Source organism: Trachurus trachurus (assembly GCF_905171665.1).
Source record: "Trachurus trachurus genome assembly, chromosome: 11".
Classification (NCBI taxonomy): Eukaryota; Metazoa; Chordata; class Actinopteri; order Carangiformes; family Carangidae; genus Trachurus; species Trachurus trachurus.
In genome coordinates, this window is record NC_139904.1 from 15,275,090 (window position 1) to 15,290,984 (window position 15,895).

At 46.4% G+C, this 15,895-nt stretch overlaps 1 protein-coding gene across 2 annotated transcripts; it reads right to left on the reverse strand.

The window, feature by feature from the left end:
• Positions 1–1,510: 1,510 nt before the first annotated feature.
• On the reverse strand, positions 1,511–15,651 carry efna1a (ephrin-A1a). 2 transcript variants are annotated; one of them, XM_083981845.1, is made up of 5 exons: positions 15,351–15,651; positions 4,123–4,418; positions 3,296–3,361; positions 3,071–3,166; positions 1,511–2,940 (listed from the first exon to the last, which is right to left on the reverse strand). In XM_083981845.1, the coding sequence occupies exons 1-5, from the start codon at positions 15,446–15,448 to the stop codon at positions 2,816–2,818; spliced, it is 681 nt and encodes a 226-aa protein (XP_083837971.1). In that variant the 5' UTR covers positions 15,449–15,651; the 3' UTR covers positions 1,511–2,815. The 2 variants fall into 2 exon arrangements, with proteins under 2 accessions (XP_083837971.1, XP_083837970.1); XM_083981844.1 differs by having other exon boundaries at positions 1,511–2,943.
• Positions 15,652–15,895: the final 244 nt, after the last annotated feature.

Below are 15,895 nucleotides of genomic sequence, written 5' to 3' on the forward strand. Positions count from 1 at the left end.
TGGCACCAGTTTTTGGTGCTGCAGCTGTTTTTACTGTCACGGCCATAAAGCTCCCCTGGGAAGGGAGAGACGAGAGAAGGAGAGAGGAGAACAATGGTTCGTCAGGCAACTTGCAGATGAGCAAAGACTCATAGTTGGAGGGAAGCGGAGGTGTGTGTTTGTGAGCTATGTTTGGGGGGTGGTAAATACAGTAGAGGCATCACACCTGTGTCCTTAGTCTTCATGCCAAAAGGCAACCCTCATGGCGATAATAAACACAGCTCTCCCTTGTTTCCCCTTTATCTCTACACTGTTAGCCTTTATCCCGGCTCTGGCCACCTTGGCCTTGATTCGGTTAAACTCCTGTCACATTAGCGTGTGAGAGCCATTATCTGTGTTATTGTCTCCTCCGTGGGTATCTTCCTATTGTTAAAGACAAGGAGAAATGGGCTGGGCTTCCTATAAGCTGTTTAACACCAGGGTCACCTTTGGTCCAGGAAAAACAAACCAGTATTTCATTAAGGAGGACAAAGGTGGTGGGAAGCATTGGTTTGTGTTGAAAATGTATCAAAAAACACAGAAAATTAAGACTAAGAATACAGCATTTATGAATGTGTGTAGAAGTTGCATTGTGCTTTGAGCTAAACACTAAAGCTAGTATAGCAACATATTTACATTAGCAGAGCTGCATGCTCACATTTAGCAAGTCATTTAAAGCTTTCTTATTGTATGCTAGCATGCCAACATTCACTTATTAATATTAAACTCAAAGCACAGCTGGTAATAGCCTATAGTACAGAAAATATTAGTTAACATTATGACCGGATGATGGCACTAGATGAAAAGTTAAATGGTCACCAGTATTATTAGAGTCGATCCTGATCTGTTGTTGTTGTTTCGCTCAATATCACAAATTTTTTGCCCTATGACGGTGCCAGGGGAAAAGTCACAGCTCATTGGATTAATTATTTTGGATCTGTGAGCATCTGGACAACATTTTGTGCCAAACGTGTCACTCATAACTGGAGCACTTTCTATTTTTGAGGTGTTGGTTAAAAGCTGCATTTAAGCCATAAATTTGTTTATGCAGAAAAATTTGTGCTTCACAAAAGGAGACATCGCTACATCTCGACTCCTACCAAAGTTGGATAAAAAGTAATCACAAGAGTGCAGTTCTGGTTTTCCAAAAATATCTTTTTTTTTTTATTTCACATGAAATGTTCACATTTAGCATATTTATCAAACAGGTCTTTTTTTATATAATCTTCTATACATATATATACATATTATACACTTCTCTTACTTACACATGTACAAAATTAGGTAACAAGAGTTTAGATTAAAAAAAGACTGACTTCAATGGTAGTCATACACGGTTGTGCTTTGTTGATCGAGCCAGCCTGTCAGGTGAAGATGTGCTTGGCAACTTGTTTTGATGCTGTGTCTTGTCTGTTGTGAACTGGTGAATATAACATGATCCAGAAGTGTGAGGATTATTCTGAAAGTCTAAATAGCTGATTACTTCACTTTGTGATGTTTTTTTTTGTTTTTTTTTTGCATGTTTTCTGCCTGTGGTTGGAAACATGAAGGAAAGCACCATGATACACAGGGGTGGATCCTGCTGTTAAAGTAAAAAAAAAAAGAAAAAAAGAAGAAGACGTGATACCAGCTCTTTATGTCAGGCAGGTTAACCAATACAGGGGCAAGATCCAACAAACAGAGAAGTCCCGCCTCTCTGCGATACACACAACATCTCAGTGTTTGCTTTTGGCAGAAAAACATTTTGTCCCATCACGCTTCAATCAATCATTCCCTATCTTACATGCATTCTCTTACTCTCACTTCAATACACACGTTTATCCTTTCACACCAGTACTACCTCTACCAGGAGAGAGAGAGACAGAGAGAGAAAGCCCTCCTCCCCGTTACCAACAGTCAGTGGTTCCTTTCATAAACACATGGTATATACAGTAAAACTTCTCAGCTGCAAATGTCATAAATTATCTTCACAGAATGTACAAGTAACACAGTTCAATGTCGTGTGTGTGTGTGTGTGTGTGTGTGTGTGTGTGTGTTTTCATGTGTTACAGAGCGTCTGACGTCAGTGTGTGTGTGCGACTTGCATGTAACACTGACGCAGAGTGTGCGTGTATGTGTGTGTGTTAGTGTGTCTGTACTGTGCAGTATTAGTGCTACAGTATATAAGCACATGGTGGAGTTTGCGAAGGAATGGTTGTGATGAGAACAGCCCCCCATGTTTGTTGATGCTACATTTAGAAAGAAGAGACATCAATGCCACTCAATACCATTACGATAACAATACAACAAATAGTACACAATACTCAAGGGTGGAATAGTGTACAAGTTGGAGAGATGACTGATCTTTGGCTCAAAAGGTAAGAGATTACTTTTCAAAGCGGATCTAATTTCATATCATAGTTGGTGTCTTTGCTTTTGATTGTTCTTCGGCCACTTTAGGTTTTTCTTCCGCTTCTTCGTGTTTTCTTCGAGGGGTTGTTATCCAATGTGTTTTGGACAGAACCCCCCCCCCAAAAATACAAATCAAGGAGAGCTTGGTCTTTCCGAGAAAAAAAAAAAAATACTGTCACCTTTTGAAAAATACGACAAAGCAAACACACTTTGTCTCAAATGCTCTGAATTACTCGACACTTGTTGTGCGAGCGAGTCCAATCCGTACTTTGCAAACTTCAAAACTCTCTCCCCGTGGCCAGCACTGGGCATGTCTTTTTGAGTCAGTGGTCTCATCCCCACGGACTGTCTTCATTGTAGTCCCTGAAAATTTTTTGTCTGCCAGCAGCAGTCCTTTCATGTGCTCTCAGTGCAACAATAGCAGTAACGAAAATGGGACTAGCAGTGAGAGGATTGAGAGGGATGTAGCTGTCACTGCTGAGTTTGTCCGTACACTCTTCTGGACGTCTGGCAGGATTACCACTGGGTCATCTGCTTGAAGATGGGAGATAAAGAGGACACATTACTAACACATATTTACACCCACGATGTAATCCTGTGTGTACCTGGATTGTTTTCGGTCAGGGGATAATTAGAAAGGACGTACGGTTGGTCAACATACCTGCTGGCAGTCTGTTGGACGGGTTGTGAACCCCACCCCCAGCTCCGACTCCAGTCCCACCTGTGCCTCCTTTAGCCACTCTGGCCTCTTGAGAGCCTGAAGGGAAGAGATGGGAAGAAAAAAAGGGGCCATCAATTACTCTGTTGGGTCTTGCAAAAAGCCAAACACGGCTATTACAGGTGATAGTGCTGATCGCTTTACATCCAGGAGGGCGGTGAAACTCACCGTCGGCAGCTACGACGTCCACCCTGAGCCTGAGGCACTCCTGTCCGTGGTGGTGCAAAGGTTTGGCTGCAGGGAAGAAACAACACAGGCGTCAACATCCTAACTAATGCACTTATCCTACTCTGGCCCCTTAATCTACCTTCACACAAACACACACACACACTTGGCAGCAGACAGACGCTGGGACAAAGCTTTAGGAAGCCATCTGTGACCAGGCAAACTGTGTCTTGTCCTGCCGTTTAGCTAATTACAGCCGTGGTCAGGGTGACAACACTGCTTGCTCTTTGTGGCCACATTCTAGCAGGGAAGTATTGTAGAAACTTGGCAGACTGAGCCGACACCCCAGTTCATGTCCGTACAAGGCTTCACAGAGTGGGCCACCGAAGTCCAGACTATCACACTTAGGACACAAACATAGAAAAACCCACACAACTTTGCTGTGGTGAGACTTCCGTGGAGATTTTTTAGCCCTGCTGGTGGCACGGAAACATCAACAACTCCCAACAAGGAAAGATGGAAAAAGATGGAAAGCTGCTTCATTTTTTGCAAATTGTGACTTGTAGTGATCTCCCTTTTGCAGGGTTTGAATGCGTCTCTACAACTCTTAGATGGACTGAATCGACATTTGAGACAGCCGTGCCTCCCTCCGGATGACTTGTAGTTATGATGTTGAACACGAGCAACATCAGCATATTAACATTGTCGGTCTGACATGTTAGCGAGTTGACACTAGCTCAGAGCCGCTTGTGTGACTGTAAACTCTTGAACAACAAGAGCTCCTGGCAAACACAGAGACAAATCTGAGAGAAAGCCAAAGTGACACTTACAGATATAATAGTAGCTTTCTCCCTGACGAAACTCCTTTCCCAGAGTAAATGGAGTGAAGCGCTGGAACTTCTCAGAGAACTTCTCGGGGGCGTGAGGAGCAAACGGATGGCCGCACTCCCAACGCATCTGGTCGTATGATTGGGGTTTGCAGAAGTCGTAGTCCTCGCGCTCAACCATGTAGAGCACGTATCGCTCAGCGTCCAGCTGCGGCACCTCACCCTCTGGGTAATGTGGGCAGACGATGTCCAGGTAGTCATTGAGCTTCACCTCCACGGCGTAGTCGTCCCTCAGAAACCTGCAGGCAAGAGGAGGCAGAGGAGAACAGTTACGCAAGTGGCAGGAGACTGATAACCGTGGTTATAGCATCGGAGCGGTGATAAATATGAGCCTCAAAAACCTGTGATTATATATTGATCGGCTACACGCCAGTGTACAACAGGGAAATCAGAGGAAAGACTTAGAGGCCTGGGAATGAGAGATAGAGAGCAAGAAAGAAAGAGTGAGTGTTTGTGTGCGAGGACGTGTGTGTGTGTGTGTGTGTCGGAGTGGAATGAAGAGGGAAAACGCAATAAGGGGAAGAGCGATCTGCAGAGAACATGCGCATAAATATGGATGACTGCGAGGCCAGTGTAGCTGCTGCTGCTGCTGCTGTTGAGAGTTAACACTGAGTGAACATTGATCCCACGTCCCACAGGAGTTGAATGATGTTTACAAAGAAACATTAGCAGTCAGTTAGCCCGTCAAGACAGGAGATGGGTATTGACATCTGTCCAGCTACCCCTCGACCCCCCCGCCCCCCCCACACACGCACACACACAGAGAAAACACAGACATGCCCCAGAAAACACATAATGACAAAATTGACCTCCGCAGAAGCAGAAACACACCTGAGTCGACTCCAGAGGGGGTCAAGGTTAAAAATAAAGGTCACATACGTTTGAGCCCATTCATTAGGGTTAGAACCAGGCAGACGGATCCAACACGAGTCTGGTGACGGCCTGTAACTGTCTCCCACCACACTCCCTCTCATTACAAACACAGAGAGACACAGTCAGACTGTCTGCCTCCCCTCCATTCCTCCCTACCATCCCTCCCTTCACTCCTCCGCCCGCTCCACCCTCTTTACGATGGTCTTTGAGTAAACCAAACGTCTTCCCTCTCCTCTCAGACCCGGGTCAAAGACCACTCAGGGAAAACATTTTCGGCTTTTCCGCTTGTTTCAAAATGTCCACACGAAGTTAAGATGCTTTAAATAACAGTACGGCAAACCCTGCGGCAGAGTAAATTGGCCTCATGCCTTCAACTGTCCATAATTCCTTCCCACTTTTGGATTTTCTTTTCAAGGATATTATGAGTTTATCTCCAGGGTATCGTCACTAAAGGCATTTCAGGCTTTGTCCCCTTCCCCCTGACTGAGTGACTGCTCCAGGGGCGGCTCACAGCTAATGCTCTCTTCTCAGCCAAAGCCATCTATCACCGGCCTGGAGCGGTAGCTGGCCGCTGGCAACACGCACAAACTCACACACACTTCCCAGTAATTCCCATCTATCAACAACCTAAAGCAGTAGCTACCTACTATTTGCACCCACCGAACCCACACACACACAGACACAGACACACACACACACACACACACACACACAGACACAGACACACAGTCTCTCACTCACACACACGCACACACCTCCTCCCTTGGTACTGAGCTCCCAGGCGATGCCTATCAGTTTACCGTCTCCTACTGTTCAAGATCACCAGGGGTTCCCTGAGAATGGATGAGACTCAACAGACTCAAATATTTTCACAACACACAGCGAGAATGTGTGTCTAATATAGGGTTTTGTTGCTTTTGCAATGAATACACGCACGGCTTCGGCAGGCTTTTCAGCAGCTCAAAGGAGAGGCAGCCAGCCAGTTTGAGCTAAGTTACCCACTGCTATTTAATCAGATCTACAGATCTCATATAGTTATTAGCGCTGAAATAAAAAGCCTACTAAGTGCTAAACTGACACTCTTAGTGATAAAAAAAAAAGCCAGTGAGGATATTTCCCTCCTTGAGTGGATTTCTCTTTGAGAAAGCTGCTGTGTTTCCTCGTAAAACCTCCTCAACGTAACAAGTAGCATTTGTGGAGTTTGACTCTGTGTGACAAGGTCCATATGTGTGACTAACGATCAAAGTGCACAGGCCCCCGTCACTCGTTAGCTGGTGTTGTTGTTTGTTGCCAGGGGTCTCCCTGGTACCCCCCTGGTAAAAGGACAGACGCTGTGGCTCCAAACCCCGGGCCCTGACTCCTGCTCTTCCCTCCTCCCCCTTCTCTTTCCCCCTCTCTCCCTCTCTCCGCCTGACTGCATTCCCTCAATACTGATGACCAGATTAGCCAGCAACGCCATTACAACAGCAACAACGGGGCCACTGGAAAACAAGCACCTTTTTAGTATACTGATGAAACTTCCATCTAACCGCGCTGATAATAGTGTGCTCCAGCCAACTTTTAGGGGGGAGAGAGCAATAATTATCATTTTGCCATGGTCCAGACAGCTTAATGCTTATCTGCAGTTTGCCTGCCACGCTCTGTTTACCAGATTGGCGCTAAAGTGTTTTTTCCCCCTGCCACTTTCAATTCCAGTCGAATCGATAACACTATTGAACAAACACTGTTGTCTGCTTTCGCCTGACAGAGTTATCATCCCCCTGCAAACACTGGAAACACACACAAACAAACTCCCTGCACCCAATCCCACCCTCACCCCGAGCCCTGATTACATACTGGTTGCGGTATGGTCCCAATGTGTTCATCAAAAGGGGGTCGAAGGGGGGTACAATTAAAACACAAAAAAGGGTATTAAAGTTGCCCCGGAGGGGGGTAATTATGCCCTCCTGCTCCCGACTTCCCAGCCCCTTTAGGCTGAGAGATTTGGGGGGGTGCAGAGGGCATGAATAGGCGTGGGAGGGGGGGTCAAAGGGCTTGAGTTGGGAATGGCTTTTGAAGTTTCTCTCAGTAAGTGTTTCTGTGCGAGTGCTACAGTTGCTTTATCAATGCCACCGTTTCATACAGTGTTGCTATTCACCGGGCGCTGATGGAATAGCTCACTTAGCGGAGAGGACAGTGGCTGAATACGCACCCAGGGAGGCGGGCTAGCGCCTTTTTATTAATGGCAAATAGTTTTAATTATCCTGCTGCCTTTTGTTCCCCTCTAACGCCTCGGCATTGAACCGCTCCACATCAGCAGCTTAATTAACTGATCGCAGTAACGCACTTCAAAGAGCCGCGGCCTCTGTGTGAAAAGGTTTAGCTAACAAAGTCAAATCATGCCACCTTCACTTCAGTAGACAAAATCCTCTTTCCCTCCGTCTCCCCCCAGTGTGAGTCCCTTGTTATTTCCCTCTTGCTGACTGTTTCCCTCTGTGTGTCAATGGGCTGATTTATTCCCTTTGTTTATCCCGGGATGCTCTCTTTCGACGACAGTGACACTTTGGGCCTCAGCAGAAGTAGCAGCATGGAGGAGTTGTTGTGTCCTCTAGTTAGGGATGATTTGTGGAGCTATGGCAGACATGCAGCGACAGTGTGTGTGTGTGTGTGTGTTGGCCTCAGTCTGAGGTATTTAAACATGTGATTGTTTGTGTTGGAGTGTGTGTTGCGTCTGCAGAGCGCTGAGGAATCTGGGAGTGTGTTTCAGATGTGATAAGGTAGATAATGAACGCCAATAATGAAGGATGATGATAGCAGCCAGGGAATATCAAGTGGTCAAGTTCGTGTGTGTTTGTGTGCGATACCGTGGTGAAAAATAGACTACATACTGTTCCCGGCTACTCTTCCCTTTCTCCAAAGAAGGAATTCCTGATTTATTGGAGCCTCTTCAGGAGCAAGAGTCTAATCTCTCTTCTTTAATCTCTCTGGCCAGCGTTTTGCTTTCTTCTCCACCTCTCTCCCCCCTGGCTTTCATCCATCCATCACCCTCTCATCTCTGCACTCTATCGCCCTGTGGAATGCCGGACCTCAGAGGCGAAGAGGCCGCGATGTGGATCAAAGGTCGGACAATCGCCAAGTCAGCACCGGAGAATTTTACACACCGACAGTCAGCAAAGAAGCCGCTTTTTGTGCGCTCAGTCAGAAACTTTTTACAGTTGGATGCTGCATGTGAATCAAATCTATTTTAAGGTCTATAAATGCTATTGCAAGACAACCTTCAAAAATGTGACCACTGCAGCTAAAAAAAAAAAAAACAGGAGCTGAAGTCCACTTAACCTGTCCCTCAGAGGCCCGCGCAGTCATCCTAACGCACATAAACATGATTACTTTCCTCCCAGGTTTTACACACACACCGACCCAAAAGGGGATGGGTCCACGTCACAGATGAGTGAACCGGAATGTGGGGACCACCTAATCGGCTCGTCCAGGCCGGGATTATTGAGTTGAGCAGAGGCTGAGCTGGGGTCCATTCATCAGCACCAGACCCTGCTTAATACAGGGGCTTAGAGTGGACAGCGAGGCCCAGAGCAGGGGCCGAGGCCCTGGCTGCAGAGCAAAGGGTGAGAGAGGCAGGGTGGGGCCCTTTTTTTTATCCTCTATTGTTCTCGCATAGAGAAGGGGTATTACTCCTTTACACTGGAGTTTTGGAGTTGAAAAAGAGACACACTGGCTATGAATGTATTGTATGTGTGTGTGTGGGTGCATGTGTGTGTAAGTGTGTCCATTGTTACAGAGGGGAAAGTGAGAGGTGTTAACAGTGTAATGAAAGACACAAGGGAGCAGTTTCTTTCAAGATATATGTGTGTGAAAAGCCGAGGGTGGTGGCACATCGCAGCACATGTGAGCGGCACTGCGAGCTTAGTTAGTTAAGCATGACTGTTTAATGTTATGACTTAAACTCTTTTTTGTTTCATCTGTCGATCCATTCATCCATCAGTGTCAGCCGTGCCCTCCCACTCTCTGTCCGTCTTTCATCACTCAATAAGCAAACCAGATCCTCATGTCAACTCCTCCCTCCCCCCCCGCCGTCTAAACCCGGACTTGCTGAACCAATCACAACCTGTCCCCGTGGTGGTATTCCAAATATGCAACTTTCTGACCCACCGTTTGCAAAGCCAAGCACAATGCAATGCAATGTGTGGGCATCCTGGGGTCGTCATAGAAACAAATATGGCATGGCACTTTCAGCTCCTCCCTTTTAACATAATATTCCAGCTTTTCTTTCTCTGCATCGTGTGACTTTTTGTCATCCGTCTCAATCAGCTTTCACCCGTCTGCCATTCAACCTTTGTCCGTGCGGATCATTGGTCTTTCTGCCGGCGTTCCTGGCTGAACTCGCCGAGCTCCTTTTGCCACACAGCAAAATGACAAAGCTTTAAATCCAGCAGAGAAATAATTGGCTGATTCTGCTGCACTAAGGAGGCTTAGATGAATACATATGCTCTTTCCGACTGTCTCACGCTGTCCCCTGAGCCATTTGTATCTTGTAAGGGCCAGAGCAGAAAGGTCACAGCCGACATTGCATTTCTCAGGAGGCAAATACCTGTGCAAGAAAATCAATGTTGCTGGATTTTTTGCTTTCATGCTTTGGTTTTTATTTATGCTGCATTCTGTATTCTGGCTTTCTATCTTAATGAATCCCATGGGGGGATGTGCGATGTGTGAGCACAGGCCATAGTTTGTGATTTTTAAAGCAAAGGAGCACAGGGGCAGCTGTTGCTCAGATATCGAGTAGTAGAGATGGTAGTTACACAACTGACCTCTAGGGGGAAGCAGCATTAACTGTGGAGGCATGTTTACTCTGTGAATCCAGACTTTCAACAAACAAGACAAAAAAAAGTCAAGAGAAAAAACAAAAGTTCCACAATGGAGCTTATTTAAACAACAAAACAAACACAATAGTTCATTTTTAGAGATTATATCTGACTCTTGTGAGTTAATTCTTCCTCATCCAAACACATATACGCTGTGGGTTCACTGAATGTCACCAAGTCTTGACAAACAAGTCTGGGACACACACACAAACACATACAGACACATACACACTCTGTCTCTCTCCCCAACACAAACCACAACAGAAAGTGTGTAGGCTCTCTTCATAATCATAAATCTGTGTACTAATGGAGCCTTTCTTCCTCTGATTTTTGTGTGGGATTGAAGCAGTGCAGGGAGGAGGAGCAGCGTGGAGGAGCGGCGCAGGGGAAGTCTGCTGCCTAGATAAGGAAGAGGCCTGGTGATGGGCAGGGAGACAGAGGACAGAGGGTTGACCGGGGGCGACACTGATCTGAAGGAGAATCCCAAACACCGACAGAGATCTGACAAACGCGGCCGGTCCCAAATCTTCCCCGAGGCCCGACGGTCGGACACATCCCCCCACAAAAACAACTAATCACTATTAATCACCTCTATAATCTACTTATTCTCACAGTTCAAACATATTCATGTCTCAAACGAGGCCTGGGAAATTCAATCAGCCCATGAGTACAGAGTTTTTACGGTCTTGCGTGTGTTGGTGTGTGAGAACTGTATTGTTTATTGTGCAGACAGGATACGCAGTTTTCCCGGGAAAAGACGTGGCCAGGAAGTGCAGCACTTCACAGAAAAACACACAGCAGACAGCGTGCAGACTTCGGTAACACCAACAGCACGCCTTTTGGGAAGTTTAAACTTTTGGCCTTATTCACTATCGAGCGCGGTCAATAAAGACAAGTCCCATCCTCCCACCACCAACCGGCCTCTGTCACCACGACAACGGGCAGGAAAATATCGAACAGGAAGAGAATCAGGTTCGTCAATATGGTCACAGAAAGAAATATGTAAGGAAGATGGGAAACATCAACACACTGCAGTGATCATTGAGCCTATAAGAGGCGATTACCATCCGTTTGACAATCTCTCAGAGTATTTCCCCCAGATTGAATTCCCCAGACAGATTAAAAGGCCAGATTAAAGGTGGCGGCCGGGGGGAGAGGGACAGATGAAGCTACAGGAAGATGGAAATAGACGGAGGAATTTACCAAAGAGATCGGGGGGGTTGTAGGTTTAGAGCGAAGGCTGGATTAGGAAGTGAAGTGGGAAACCTGGGTGTTTTTCGAGGAAAGTAGCTTCAGTTCAGATTACTTGGAAATCACAGAAATCCCTTATCTATTGCACCCAACTAATCACGGCCGCTGATGTGATTTCACTATCTTATCTTTCATCTCTCAAACACGCACGCGCACATACATGGAGGGCAAACAGACGCTTTAACCTACATACATATTTGCTTTTTTCCTTTTTTTCCTTTCTGAATTCAGTTCCTTCTCCTTTCACGGCTGCAGTTCTCAGACCAGCTCGACCGCTTCCACTGCTGCAGCGAGACACTCAAGAGAGGAGAAGCATACATGGACAGACAAGTGAAAAGACCAGGAAGAGGCAGGAAGAAAAAGAAACAGGTTTGCTGGGAAGACTAGAGTGGCCTTTTCACAAGGAGGTAGAAGAAGGAAGCCTTAAGAGGAGAGAACTGAGGAAGGGAGAAAAAAAAGCATGAAGGAAAGGGCAAAGTGCCTTGTGACGGATCGCCATGGGTGCCAAGAACGATAAAAAAATTCCACACCTCTTAGCATGCTTCCCTCCTTCCCCCCTTCTCCCAGAGCCAGAGTTGGAGGTGAGGAAATAATAGACTGAAAAGGGACAGCTTGTAAAGTTGAGATAAAAGCTGGTGAAGGAGCGAAGGGGACCGAAAAGACATGGGAGGGGGGGAAGAATGAGAGTTTCCCAGAGGCTGAGCCACGGCCGTGTGAAGAGGGGCCGGCCTGAGTGGCAGCCAGTATTCAGGGACCGCCGCCGTGACAGAATGACTGACAGACTGATAGAGGCCGTGCCACTTCATCACATGGTCAACTCTGACCCGCAATCAGTCACACCAGTTACTATTCTCTCTCTGTGGCCCACTGTGAAGACCCTTCCCCAATTTGTATGGGAAGCTTCACACAAAAAACACCCGTATTGACTGGATAAATGCCAAGAAAATCCCTCATGTGGGTGAAACATACCTTAAATAACTCCCCCCCCCCCCCACCTTTTTTTAAGCCAATGCAGCAGGAAAACGTCTGTTTAATTAAATCAAACCACTGAGCCAGCGACGGTAAACTAAAACAATCTGGAAGCAAATGCTGCTGCGTTTCCCGAATCAAAAGGCTCATTAGAAAAACATAGCAAAGCAGAGACTTCAGAGCGAGAGCAGATTAGCTGAAAAATGTGACAGTGATCACAGAAAAGGTGATGATGATGATGATGATGATGATAATGATGTTAAAACAAACGAGAAAGATGAAGGAGATGAGTGTGCGAGCGAAGCCATGAAACAGTTAACAGACTCACAGAACTGCAGGCCACAGAACCAAGTTGAAAAGGGAACCTGGCCAAGAAGAGGGGGAGGGAGGTGCTGGAGAGAGGGAGAGACAGGTACAAAGCAGAGGAGGAGGTGGAGGAGGAGGAGGAGGAGTAGGGTGGGGGGTGGAGGGGAGGACGAGGAGGGGGACAAGCAGTGAAAGAGCAGATTTGCCGAGTTGTAGAGTCCACAGGGCTCCTGGGACCATGTTAACATCAATCACAACACAACCCGTGTGGCACATGTGTGTGTGCGGAGGGACTGGGTTAATGTGTACGGGAGCGTGTGTGTGTGTGTGTGTGTGTGTGTGTGTGTGTGTGTGTGTGTGTGTGTGAGTCACTCCGATCTGGCGGTGATGGCGTACATGTGAGTGAGCTTCGACACAAGACACTCCCTTCACTACACAGACACGTACACACAGTGGCATGTCGGGACCCGAGCTGACTGGACACAACGATGAGCCTCTTTCTGGGAATCAGAAACCTGGTGCCGGTGATGAAGCTGTTGCTAATCACAGCACAAAAGGTTACGATGATACACTCAACTCAACGTGTAAAAAAAAAAGAAAAAAAGAAAAAAAAAGGTTAGAGAGTGAAAGGCACACTGTCAGGAACAGATTTCACTCATGCTGAACAAAAAGGGTCGTTAAAGTGCAGGGAGACTCGACCTTGGAAGTCAGCAGGACCCGAGGCAGCGTTAGCACACACGCTGAAATTAGTGGTGAGCAGGCCAACTGTGCATGTATATGTATGAGTGTGTGTGTATGTGTGTGTGTGTGTGTGTGTGTGTGTGTGTGTGTGTGTGTGAGTGTGTTGCTAAATCCCTCAACAAACACACTGAGAGAAAGGAAATGAGTCTATACCACATGGACCAAAGTGATCAATCTGAGATCAATTTGATTAACGACAGCTTTCTGCCCAAAGGGATGGAGCAGTGAACTGAGGCCAAAAAAACAAAACAAAAGAGGGGAGAGACACATCTCATGAGGGAAAAGATGGACGTCAACACACTGTATCAAGTAACGGGTCACAGGCGAGAGAGCAGATTGCTGGGAATGATGAAAAGTACCAAATTAAAAAAAGAGAGAGAGAGAAAAAAGCAACATCTCAGAAACTCTGTGCTTTTTCTGTGAATACAGGATTAAGTGTAGCCAAAGGGAGAGATTTAGCACAGTCATCCGGAAAAAAATAGCAAGTGCAAAGGGACGGATTACCAGTATATATACAGGAATGATTACTGTCGTTCTACAGTGGGGACACAACAAAACGCCTTTCCATCTGGGACTTTGACTTCATTCTGGTTCTCGGTGAAAGGCTTTGCTGCTGTAATTATGGCCTTTCTCAGAACAGTAAATGCTGTAGTTTTAACCACAGGGGAGATCAGGAGGGAAATAGAGGTTTGAATGTAAGCTTTTGAGAGACTATTTGGATATCTGGGTGTTTCAAAAAACCAAGACAGGACATGTGTTTGCTCACCAGAGAGTGAGCGCGAGTGTGAGCCAACCAATACTGATTGATCTGGATGGCGTCACTTGGTGTGACTGAGCGTTCTGGTGTGTGATTGAGTGATTGTCTGCCAGGAGTCTCTGTTTGTGCTTGCCTGGTCCCTGTGCGAGTGAGTGAGTGTGTGTGTGTGTGTGTGTGCCAATGGGTGTGTTTATGAGTGGGTGCATGTAGAAGTTCACTTGTAAGTGTGTAAACCTGACCCCCTTTTCATACCCCGAGCCATTTCACCCCAGCCATCATCAACCATAATTCTAATTGACCCCCACTTATGCCGAACGGCCCCAAACCCCAACAGTTTCAGCTCCAGTTTCTCCTCCCTGTGCAATCCATCTCTCTCCCACAGTGTGACCTACTGGGCAGGTCTCGAGTTACCTCCTCTGTCTCTGTCATACACCATTATTACTCGTCTTACTACTTGAAATATGAACACCCTTATGTCTCCCTGACAGCCACGTAAACCCCATGTGATATCTCTTGATTTAGGGGGGATATTGAAACCTCCCACTGCACACAGAGGTTAGGACTCTGTGTCAGATGGGGAGGATATTGCAACAGATATTTCAACACGTTGTGCTGTGATTCAGGCCTGTAAAAATCAGCATAAAAAAACATAACCCCTGCTGGCAGACACATTTAAGTCCTCCCCTGCAGAAATCTAATCTAATGAATGGAGGCAGTAAAAGAAATAGAAAACAACACAAATTCACAGATTTCTGACACTGAGAGTAACTCAGAGGAGGAAACGGATATAGTCCAAACAGGGAAATGCAGCAGTGTCCACAGATCATATGAAACACGGAGCTCCACAGAAAAAAGAAAAAGAAAAAACCCTGTCAAATGAACCCCAAACATTCACCCACATGAAGGAGGTTTCCTCCCTGCAGAGATTTGAGCTGGTAAAACAGCTCATTCACTTCAAAAACATAAATAGGTGATATAACCTGATGTAACTAATCCTGCAGCAGAGGTACACAGATTGCGAAACGGATTAAATCCGAACAGGTTAGACAAAGTATCACAGGTAAACAGCAGCATAATAACAGGTCCGAGCACAGCGAGGGAGAGAGAGAGAGAAAAAAAAGGAGGGGGGAGGGAGGGGAAGAGAGTCCTGACTATCTTGCATTATCATCACAACAGCAGTTGCTTCCATCACAAATTCATCACAACAAGCTCGCTGCATATGCATGAGGTGCAACTGTTCCGATCCAATGCATCTGAATATGGATCATTATCATGTGCGCTGTTCGGAGAATCAGGTTTAAAGTTCGTTTATGACAAACAGGGCTTGGCTGAGCATTTGATAAATAGAGGAGTAAGTGCAACGGTGTGTTCAAGAGCACACAATTAAAAATAGGAAAGCATAAGCTGAAAGATATATTTACTTTGGGTTCGTGCTGTTCCAGTAGACGCTGTGCCGCTCCGCTGAAGCAAACCAGGCGCAGACGCTCACAACGAAGCCCACAACCCAAACCAAATCCATGGTGGAGAGGAGGCGTGCAGAGAGGAGACACAACTCAGGTAGGTTGTGCAAAAGAAAAAAAAAAGTTTAGCGAAAAGAGATGGTCCGCGCACCTGGAGACTGCGCACTCAGCGAAACACTTTACGCACGGTTACGTTTAAAAAAAGTAAAGAAAAACAAAGCAAAGTAGATTCGTAGAGGAATGAAAACTGCGGAGAGATCAGGTTAACTCGACAAATCCGTGGTGAATGAAAGCTCGAGCTGCGTGGAGGCTGGTTTTGTGAAACGCCCACAGCCGCGAGCCCCGCCTCCTGCACCAGAGGGGACCAATCAGAGGGCTGTCCGAGAGACGCGAGCTCCGTGGGTTTCTCCGTAAGAGCTGCGAGTTCGGTGTCTGGACGAGCCTAGTGCACTTTGCTGTGATTTCTTTGTCAGAATTTTGCAATTTATCTACATTATAGGCATATT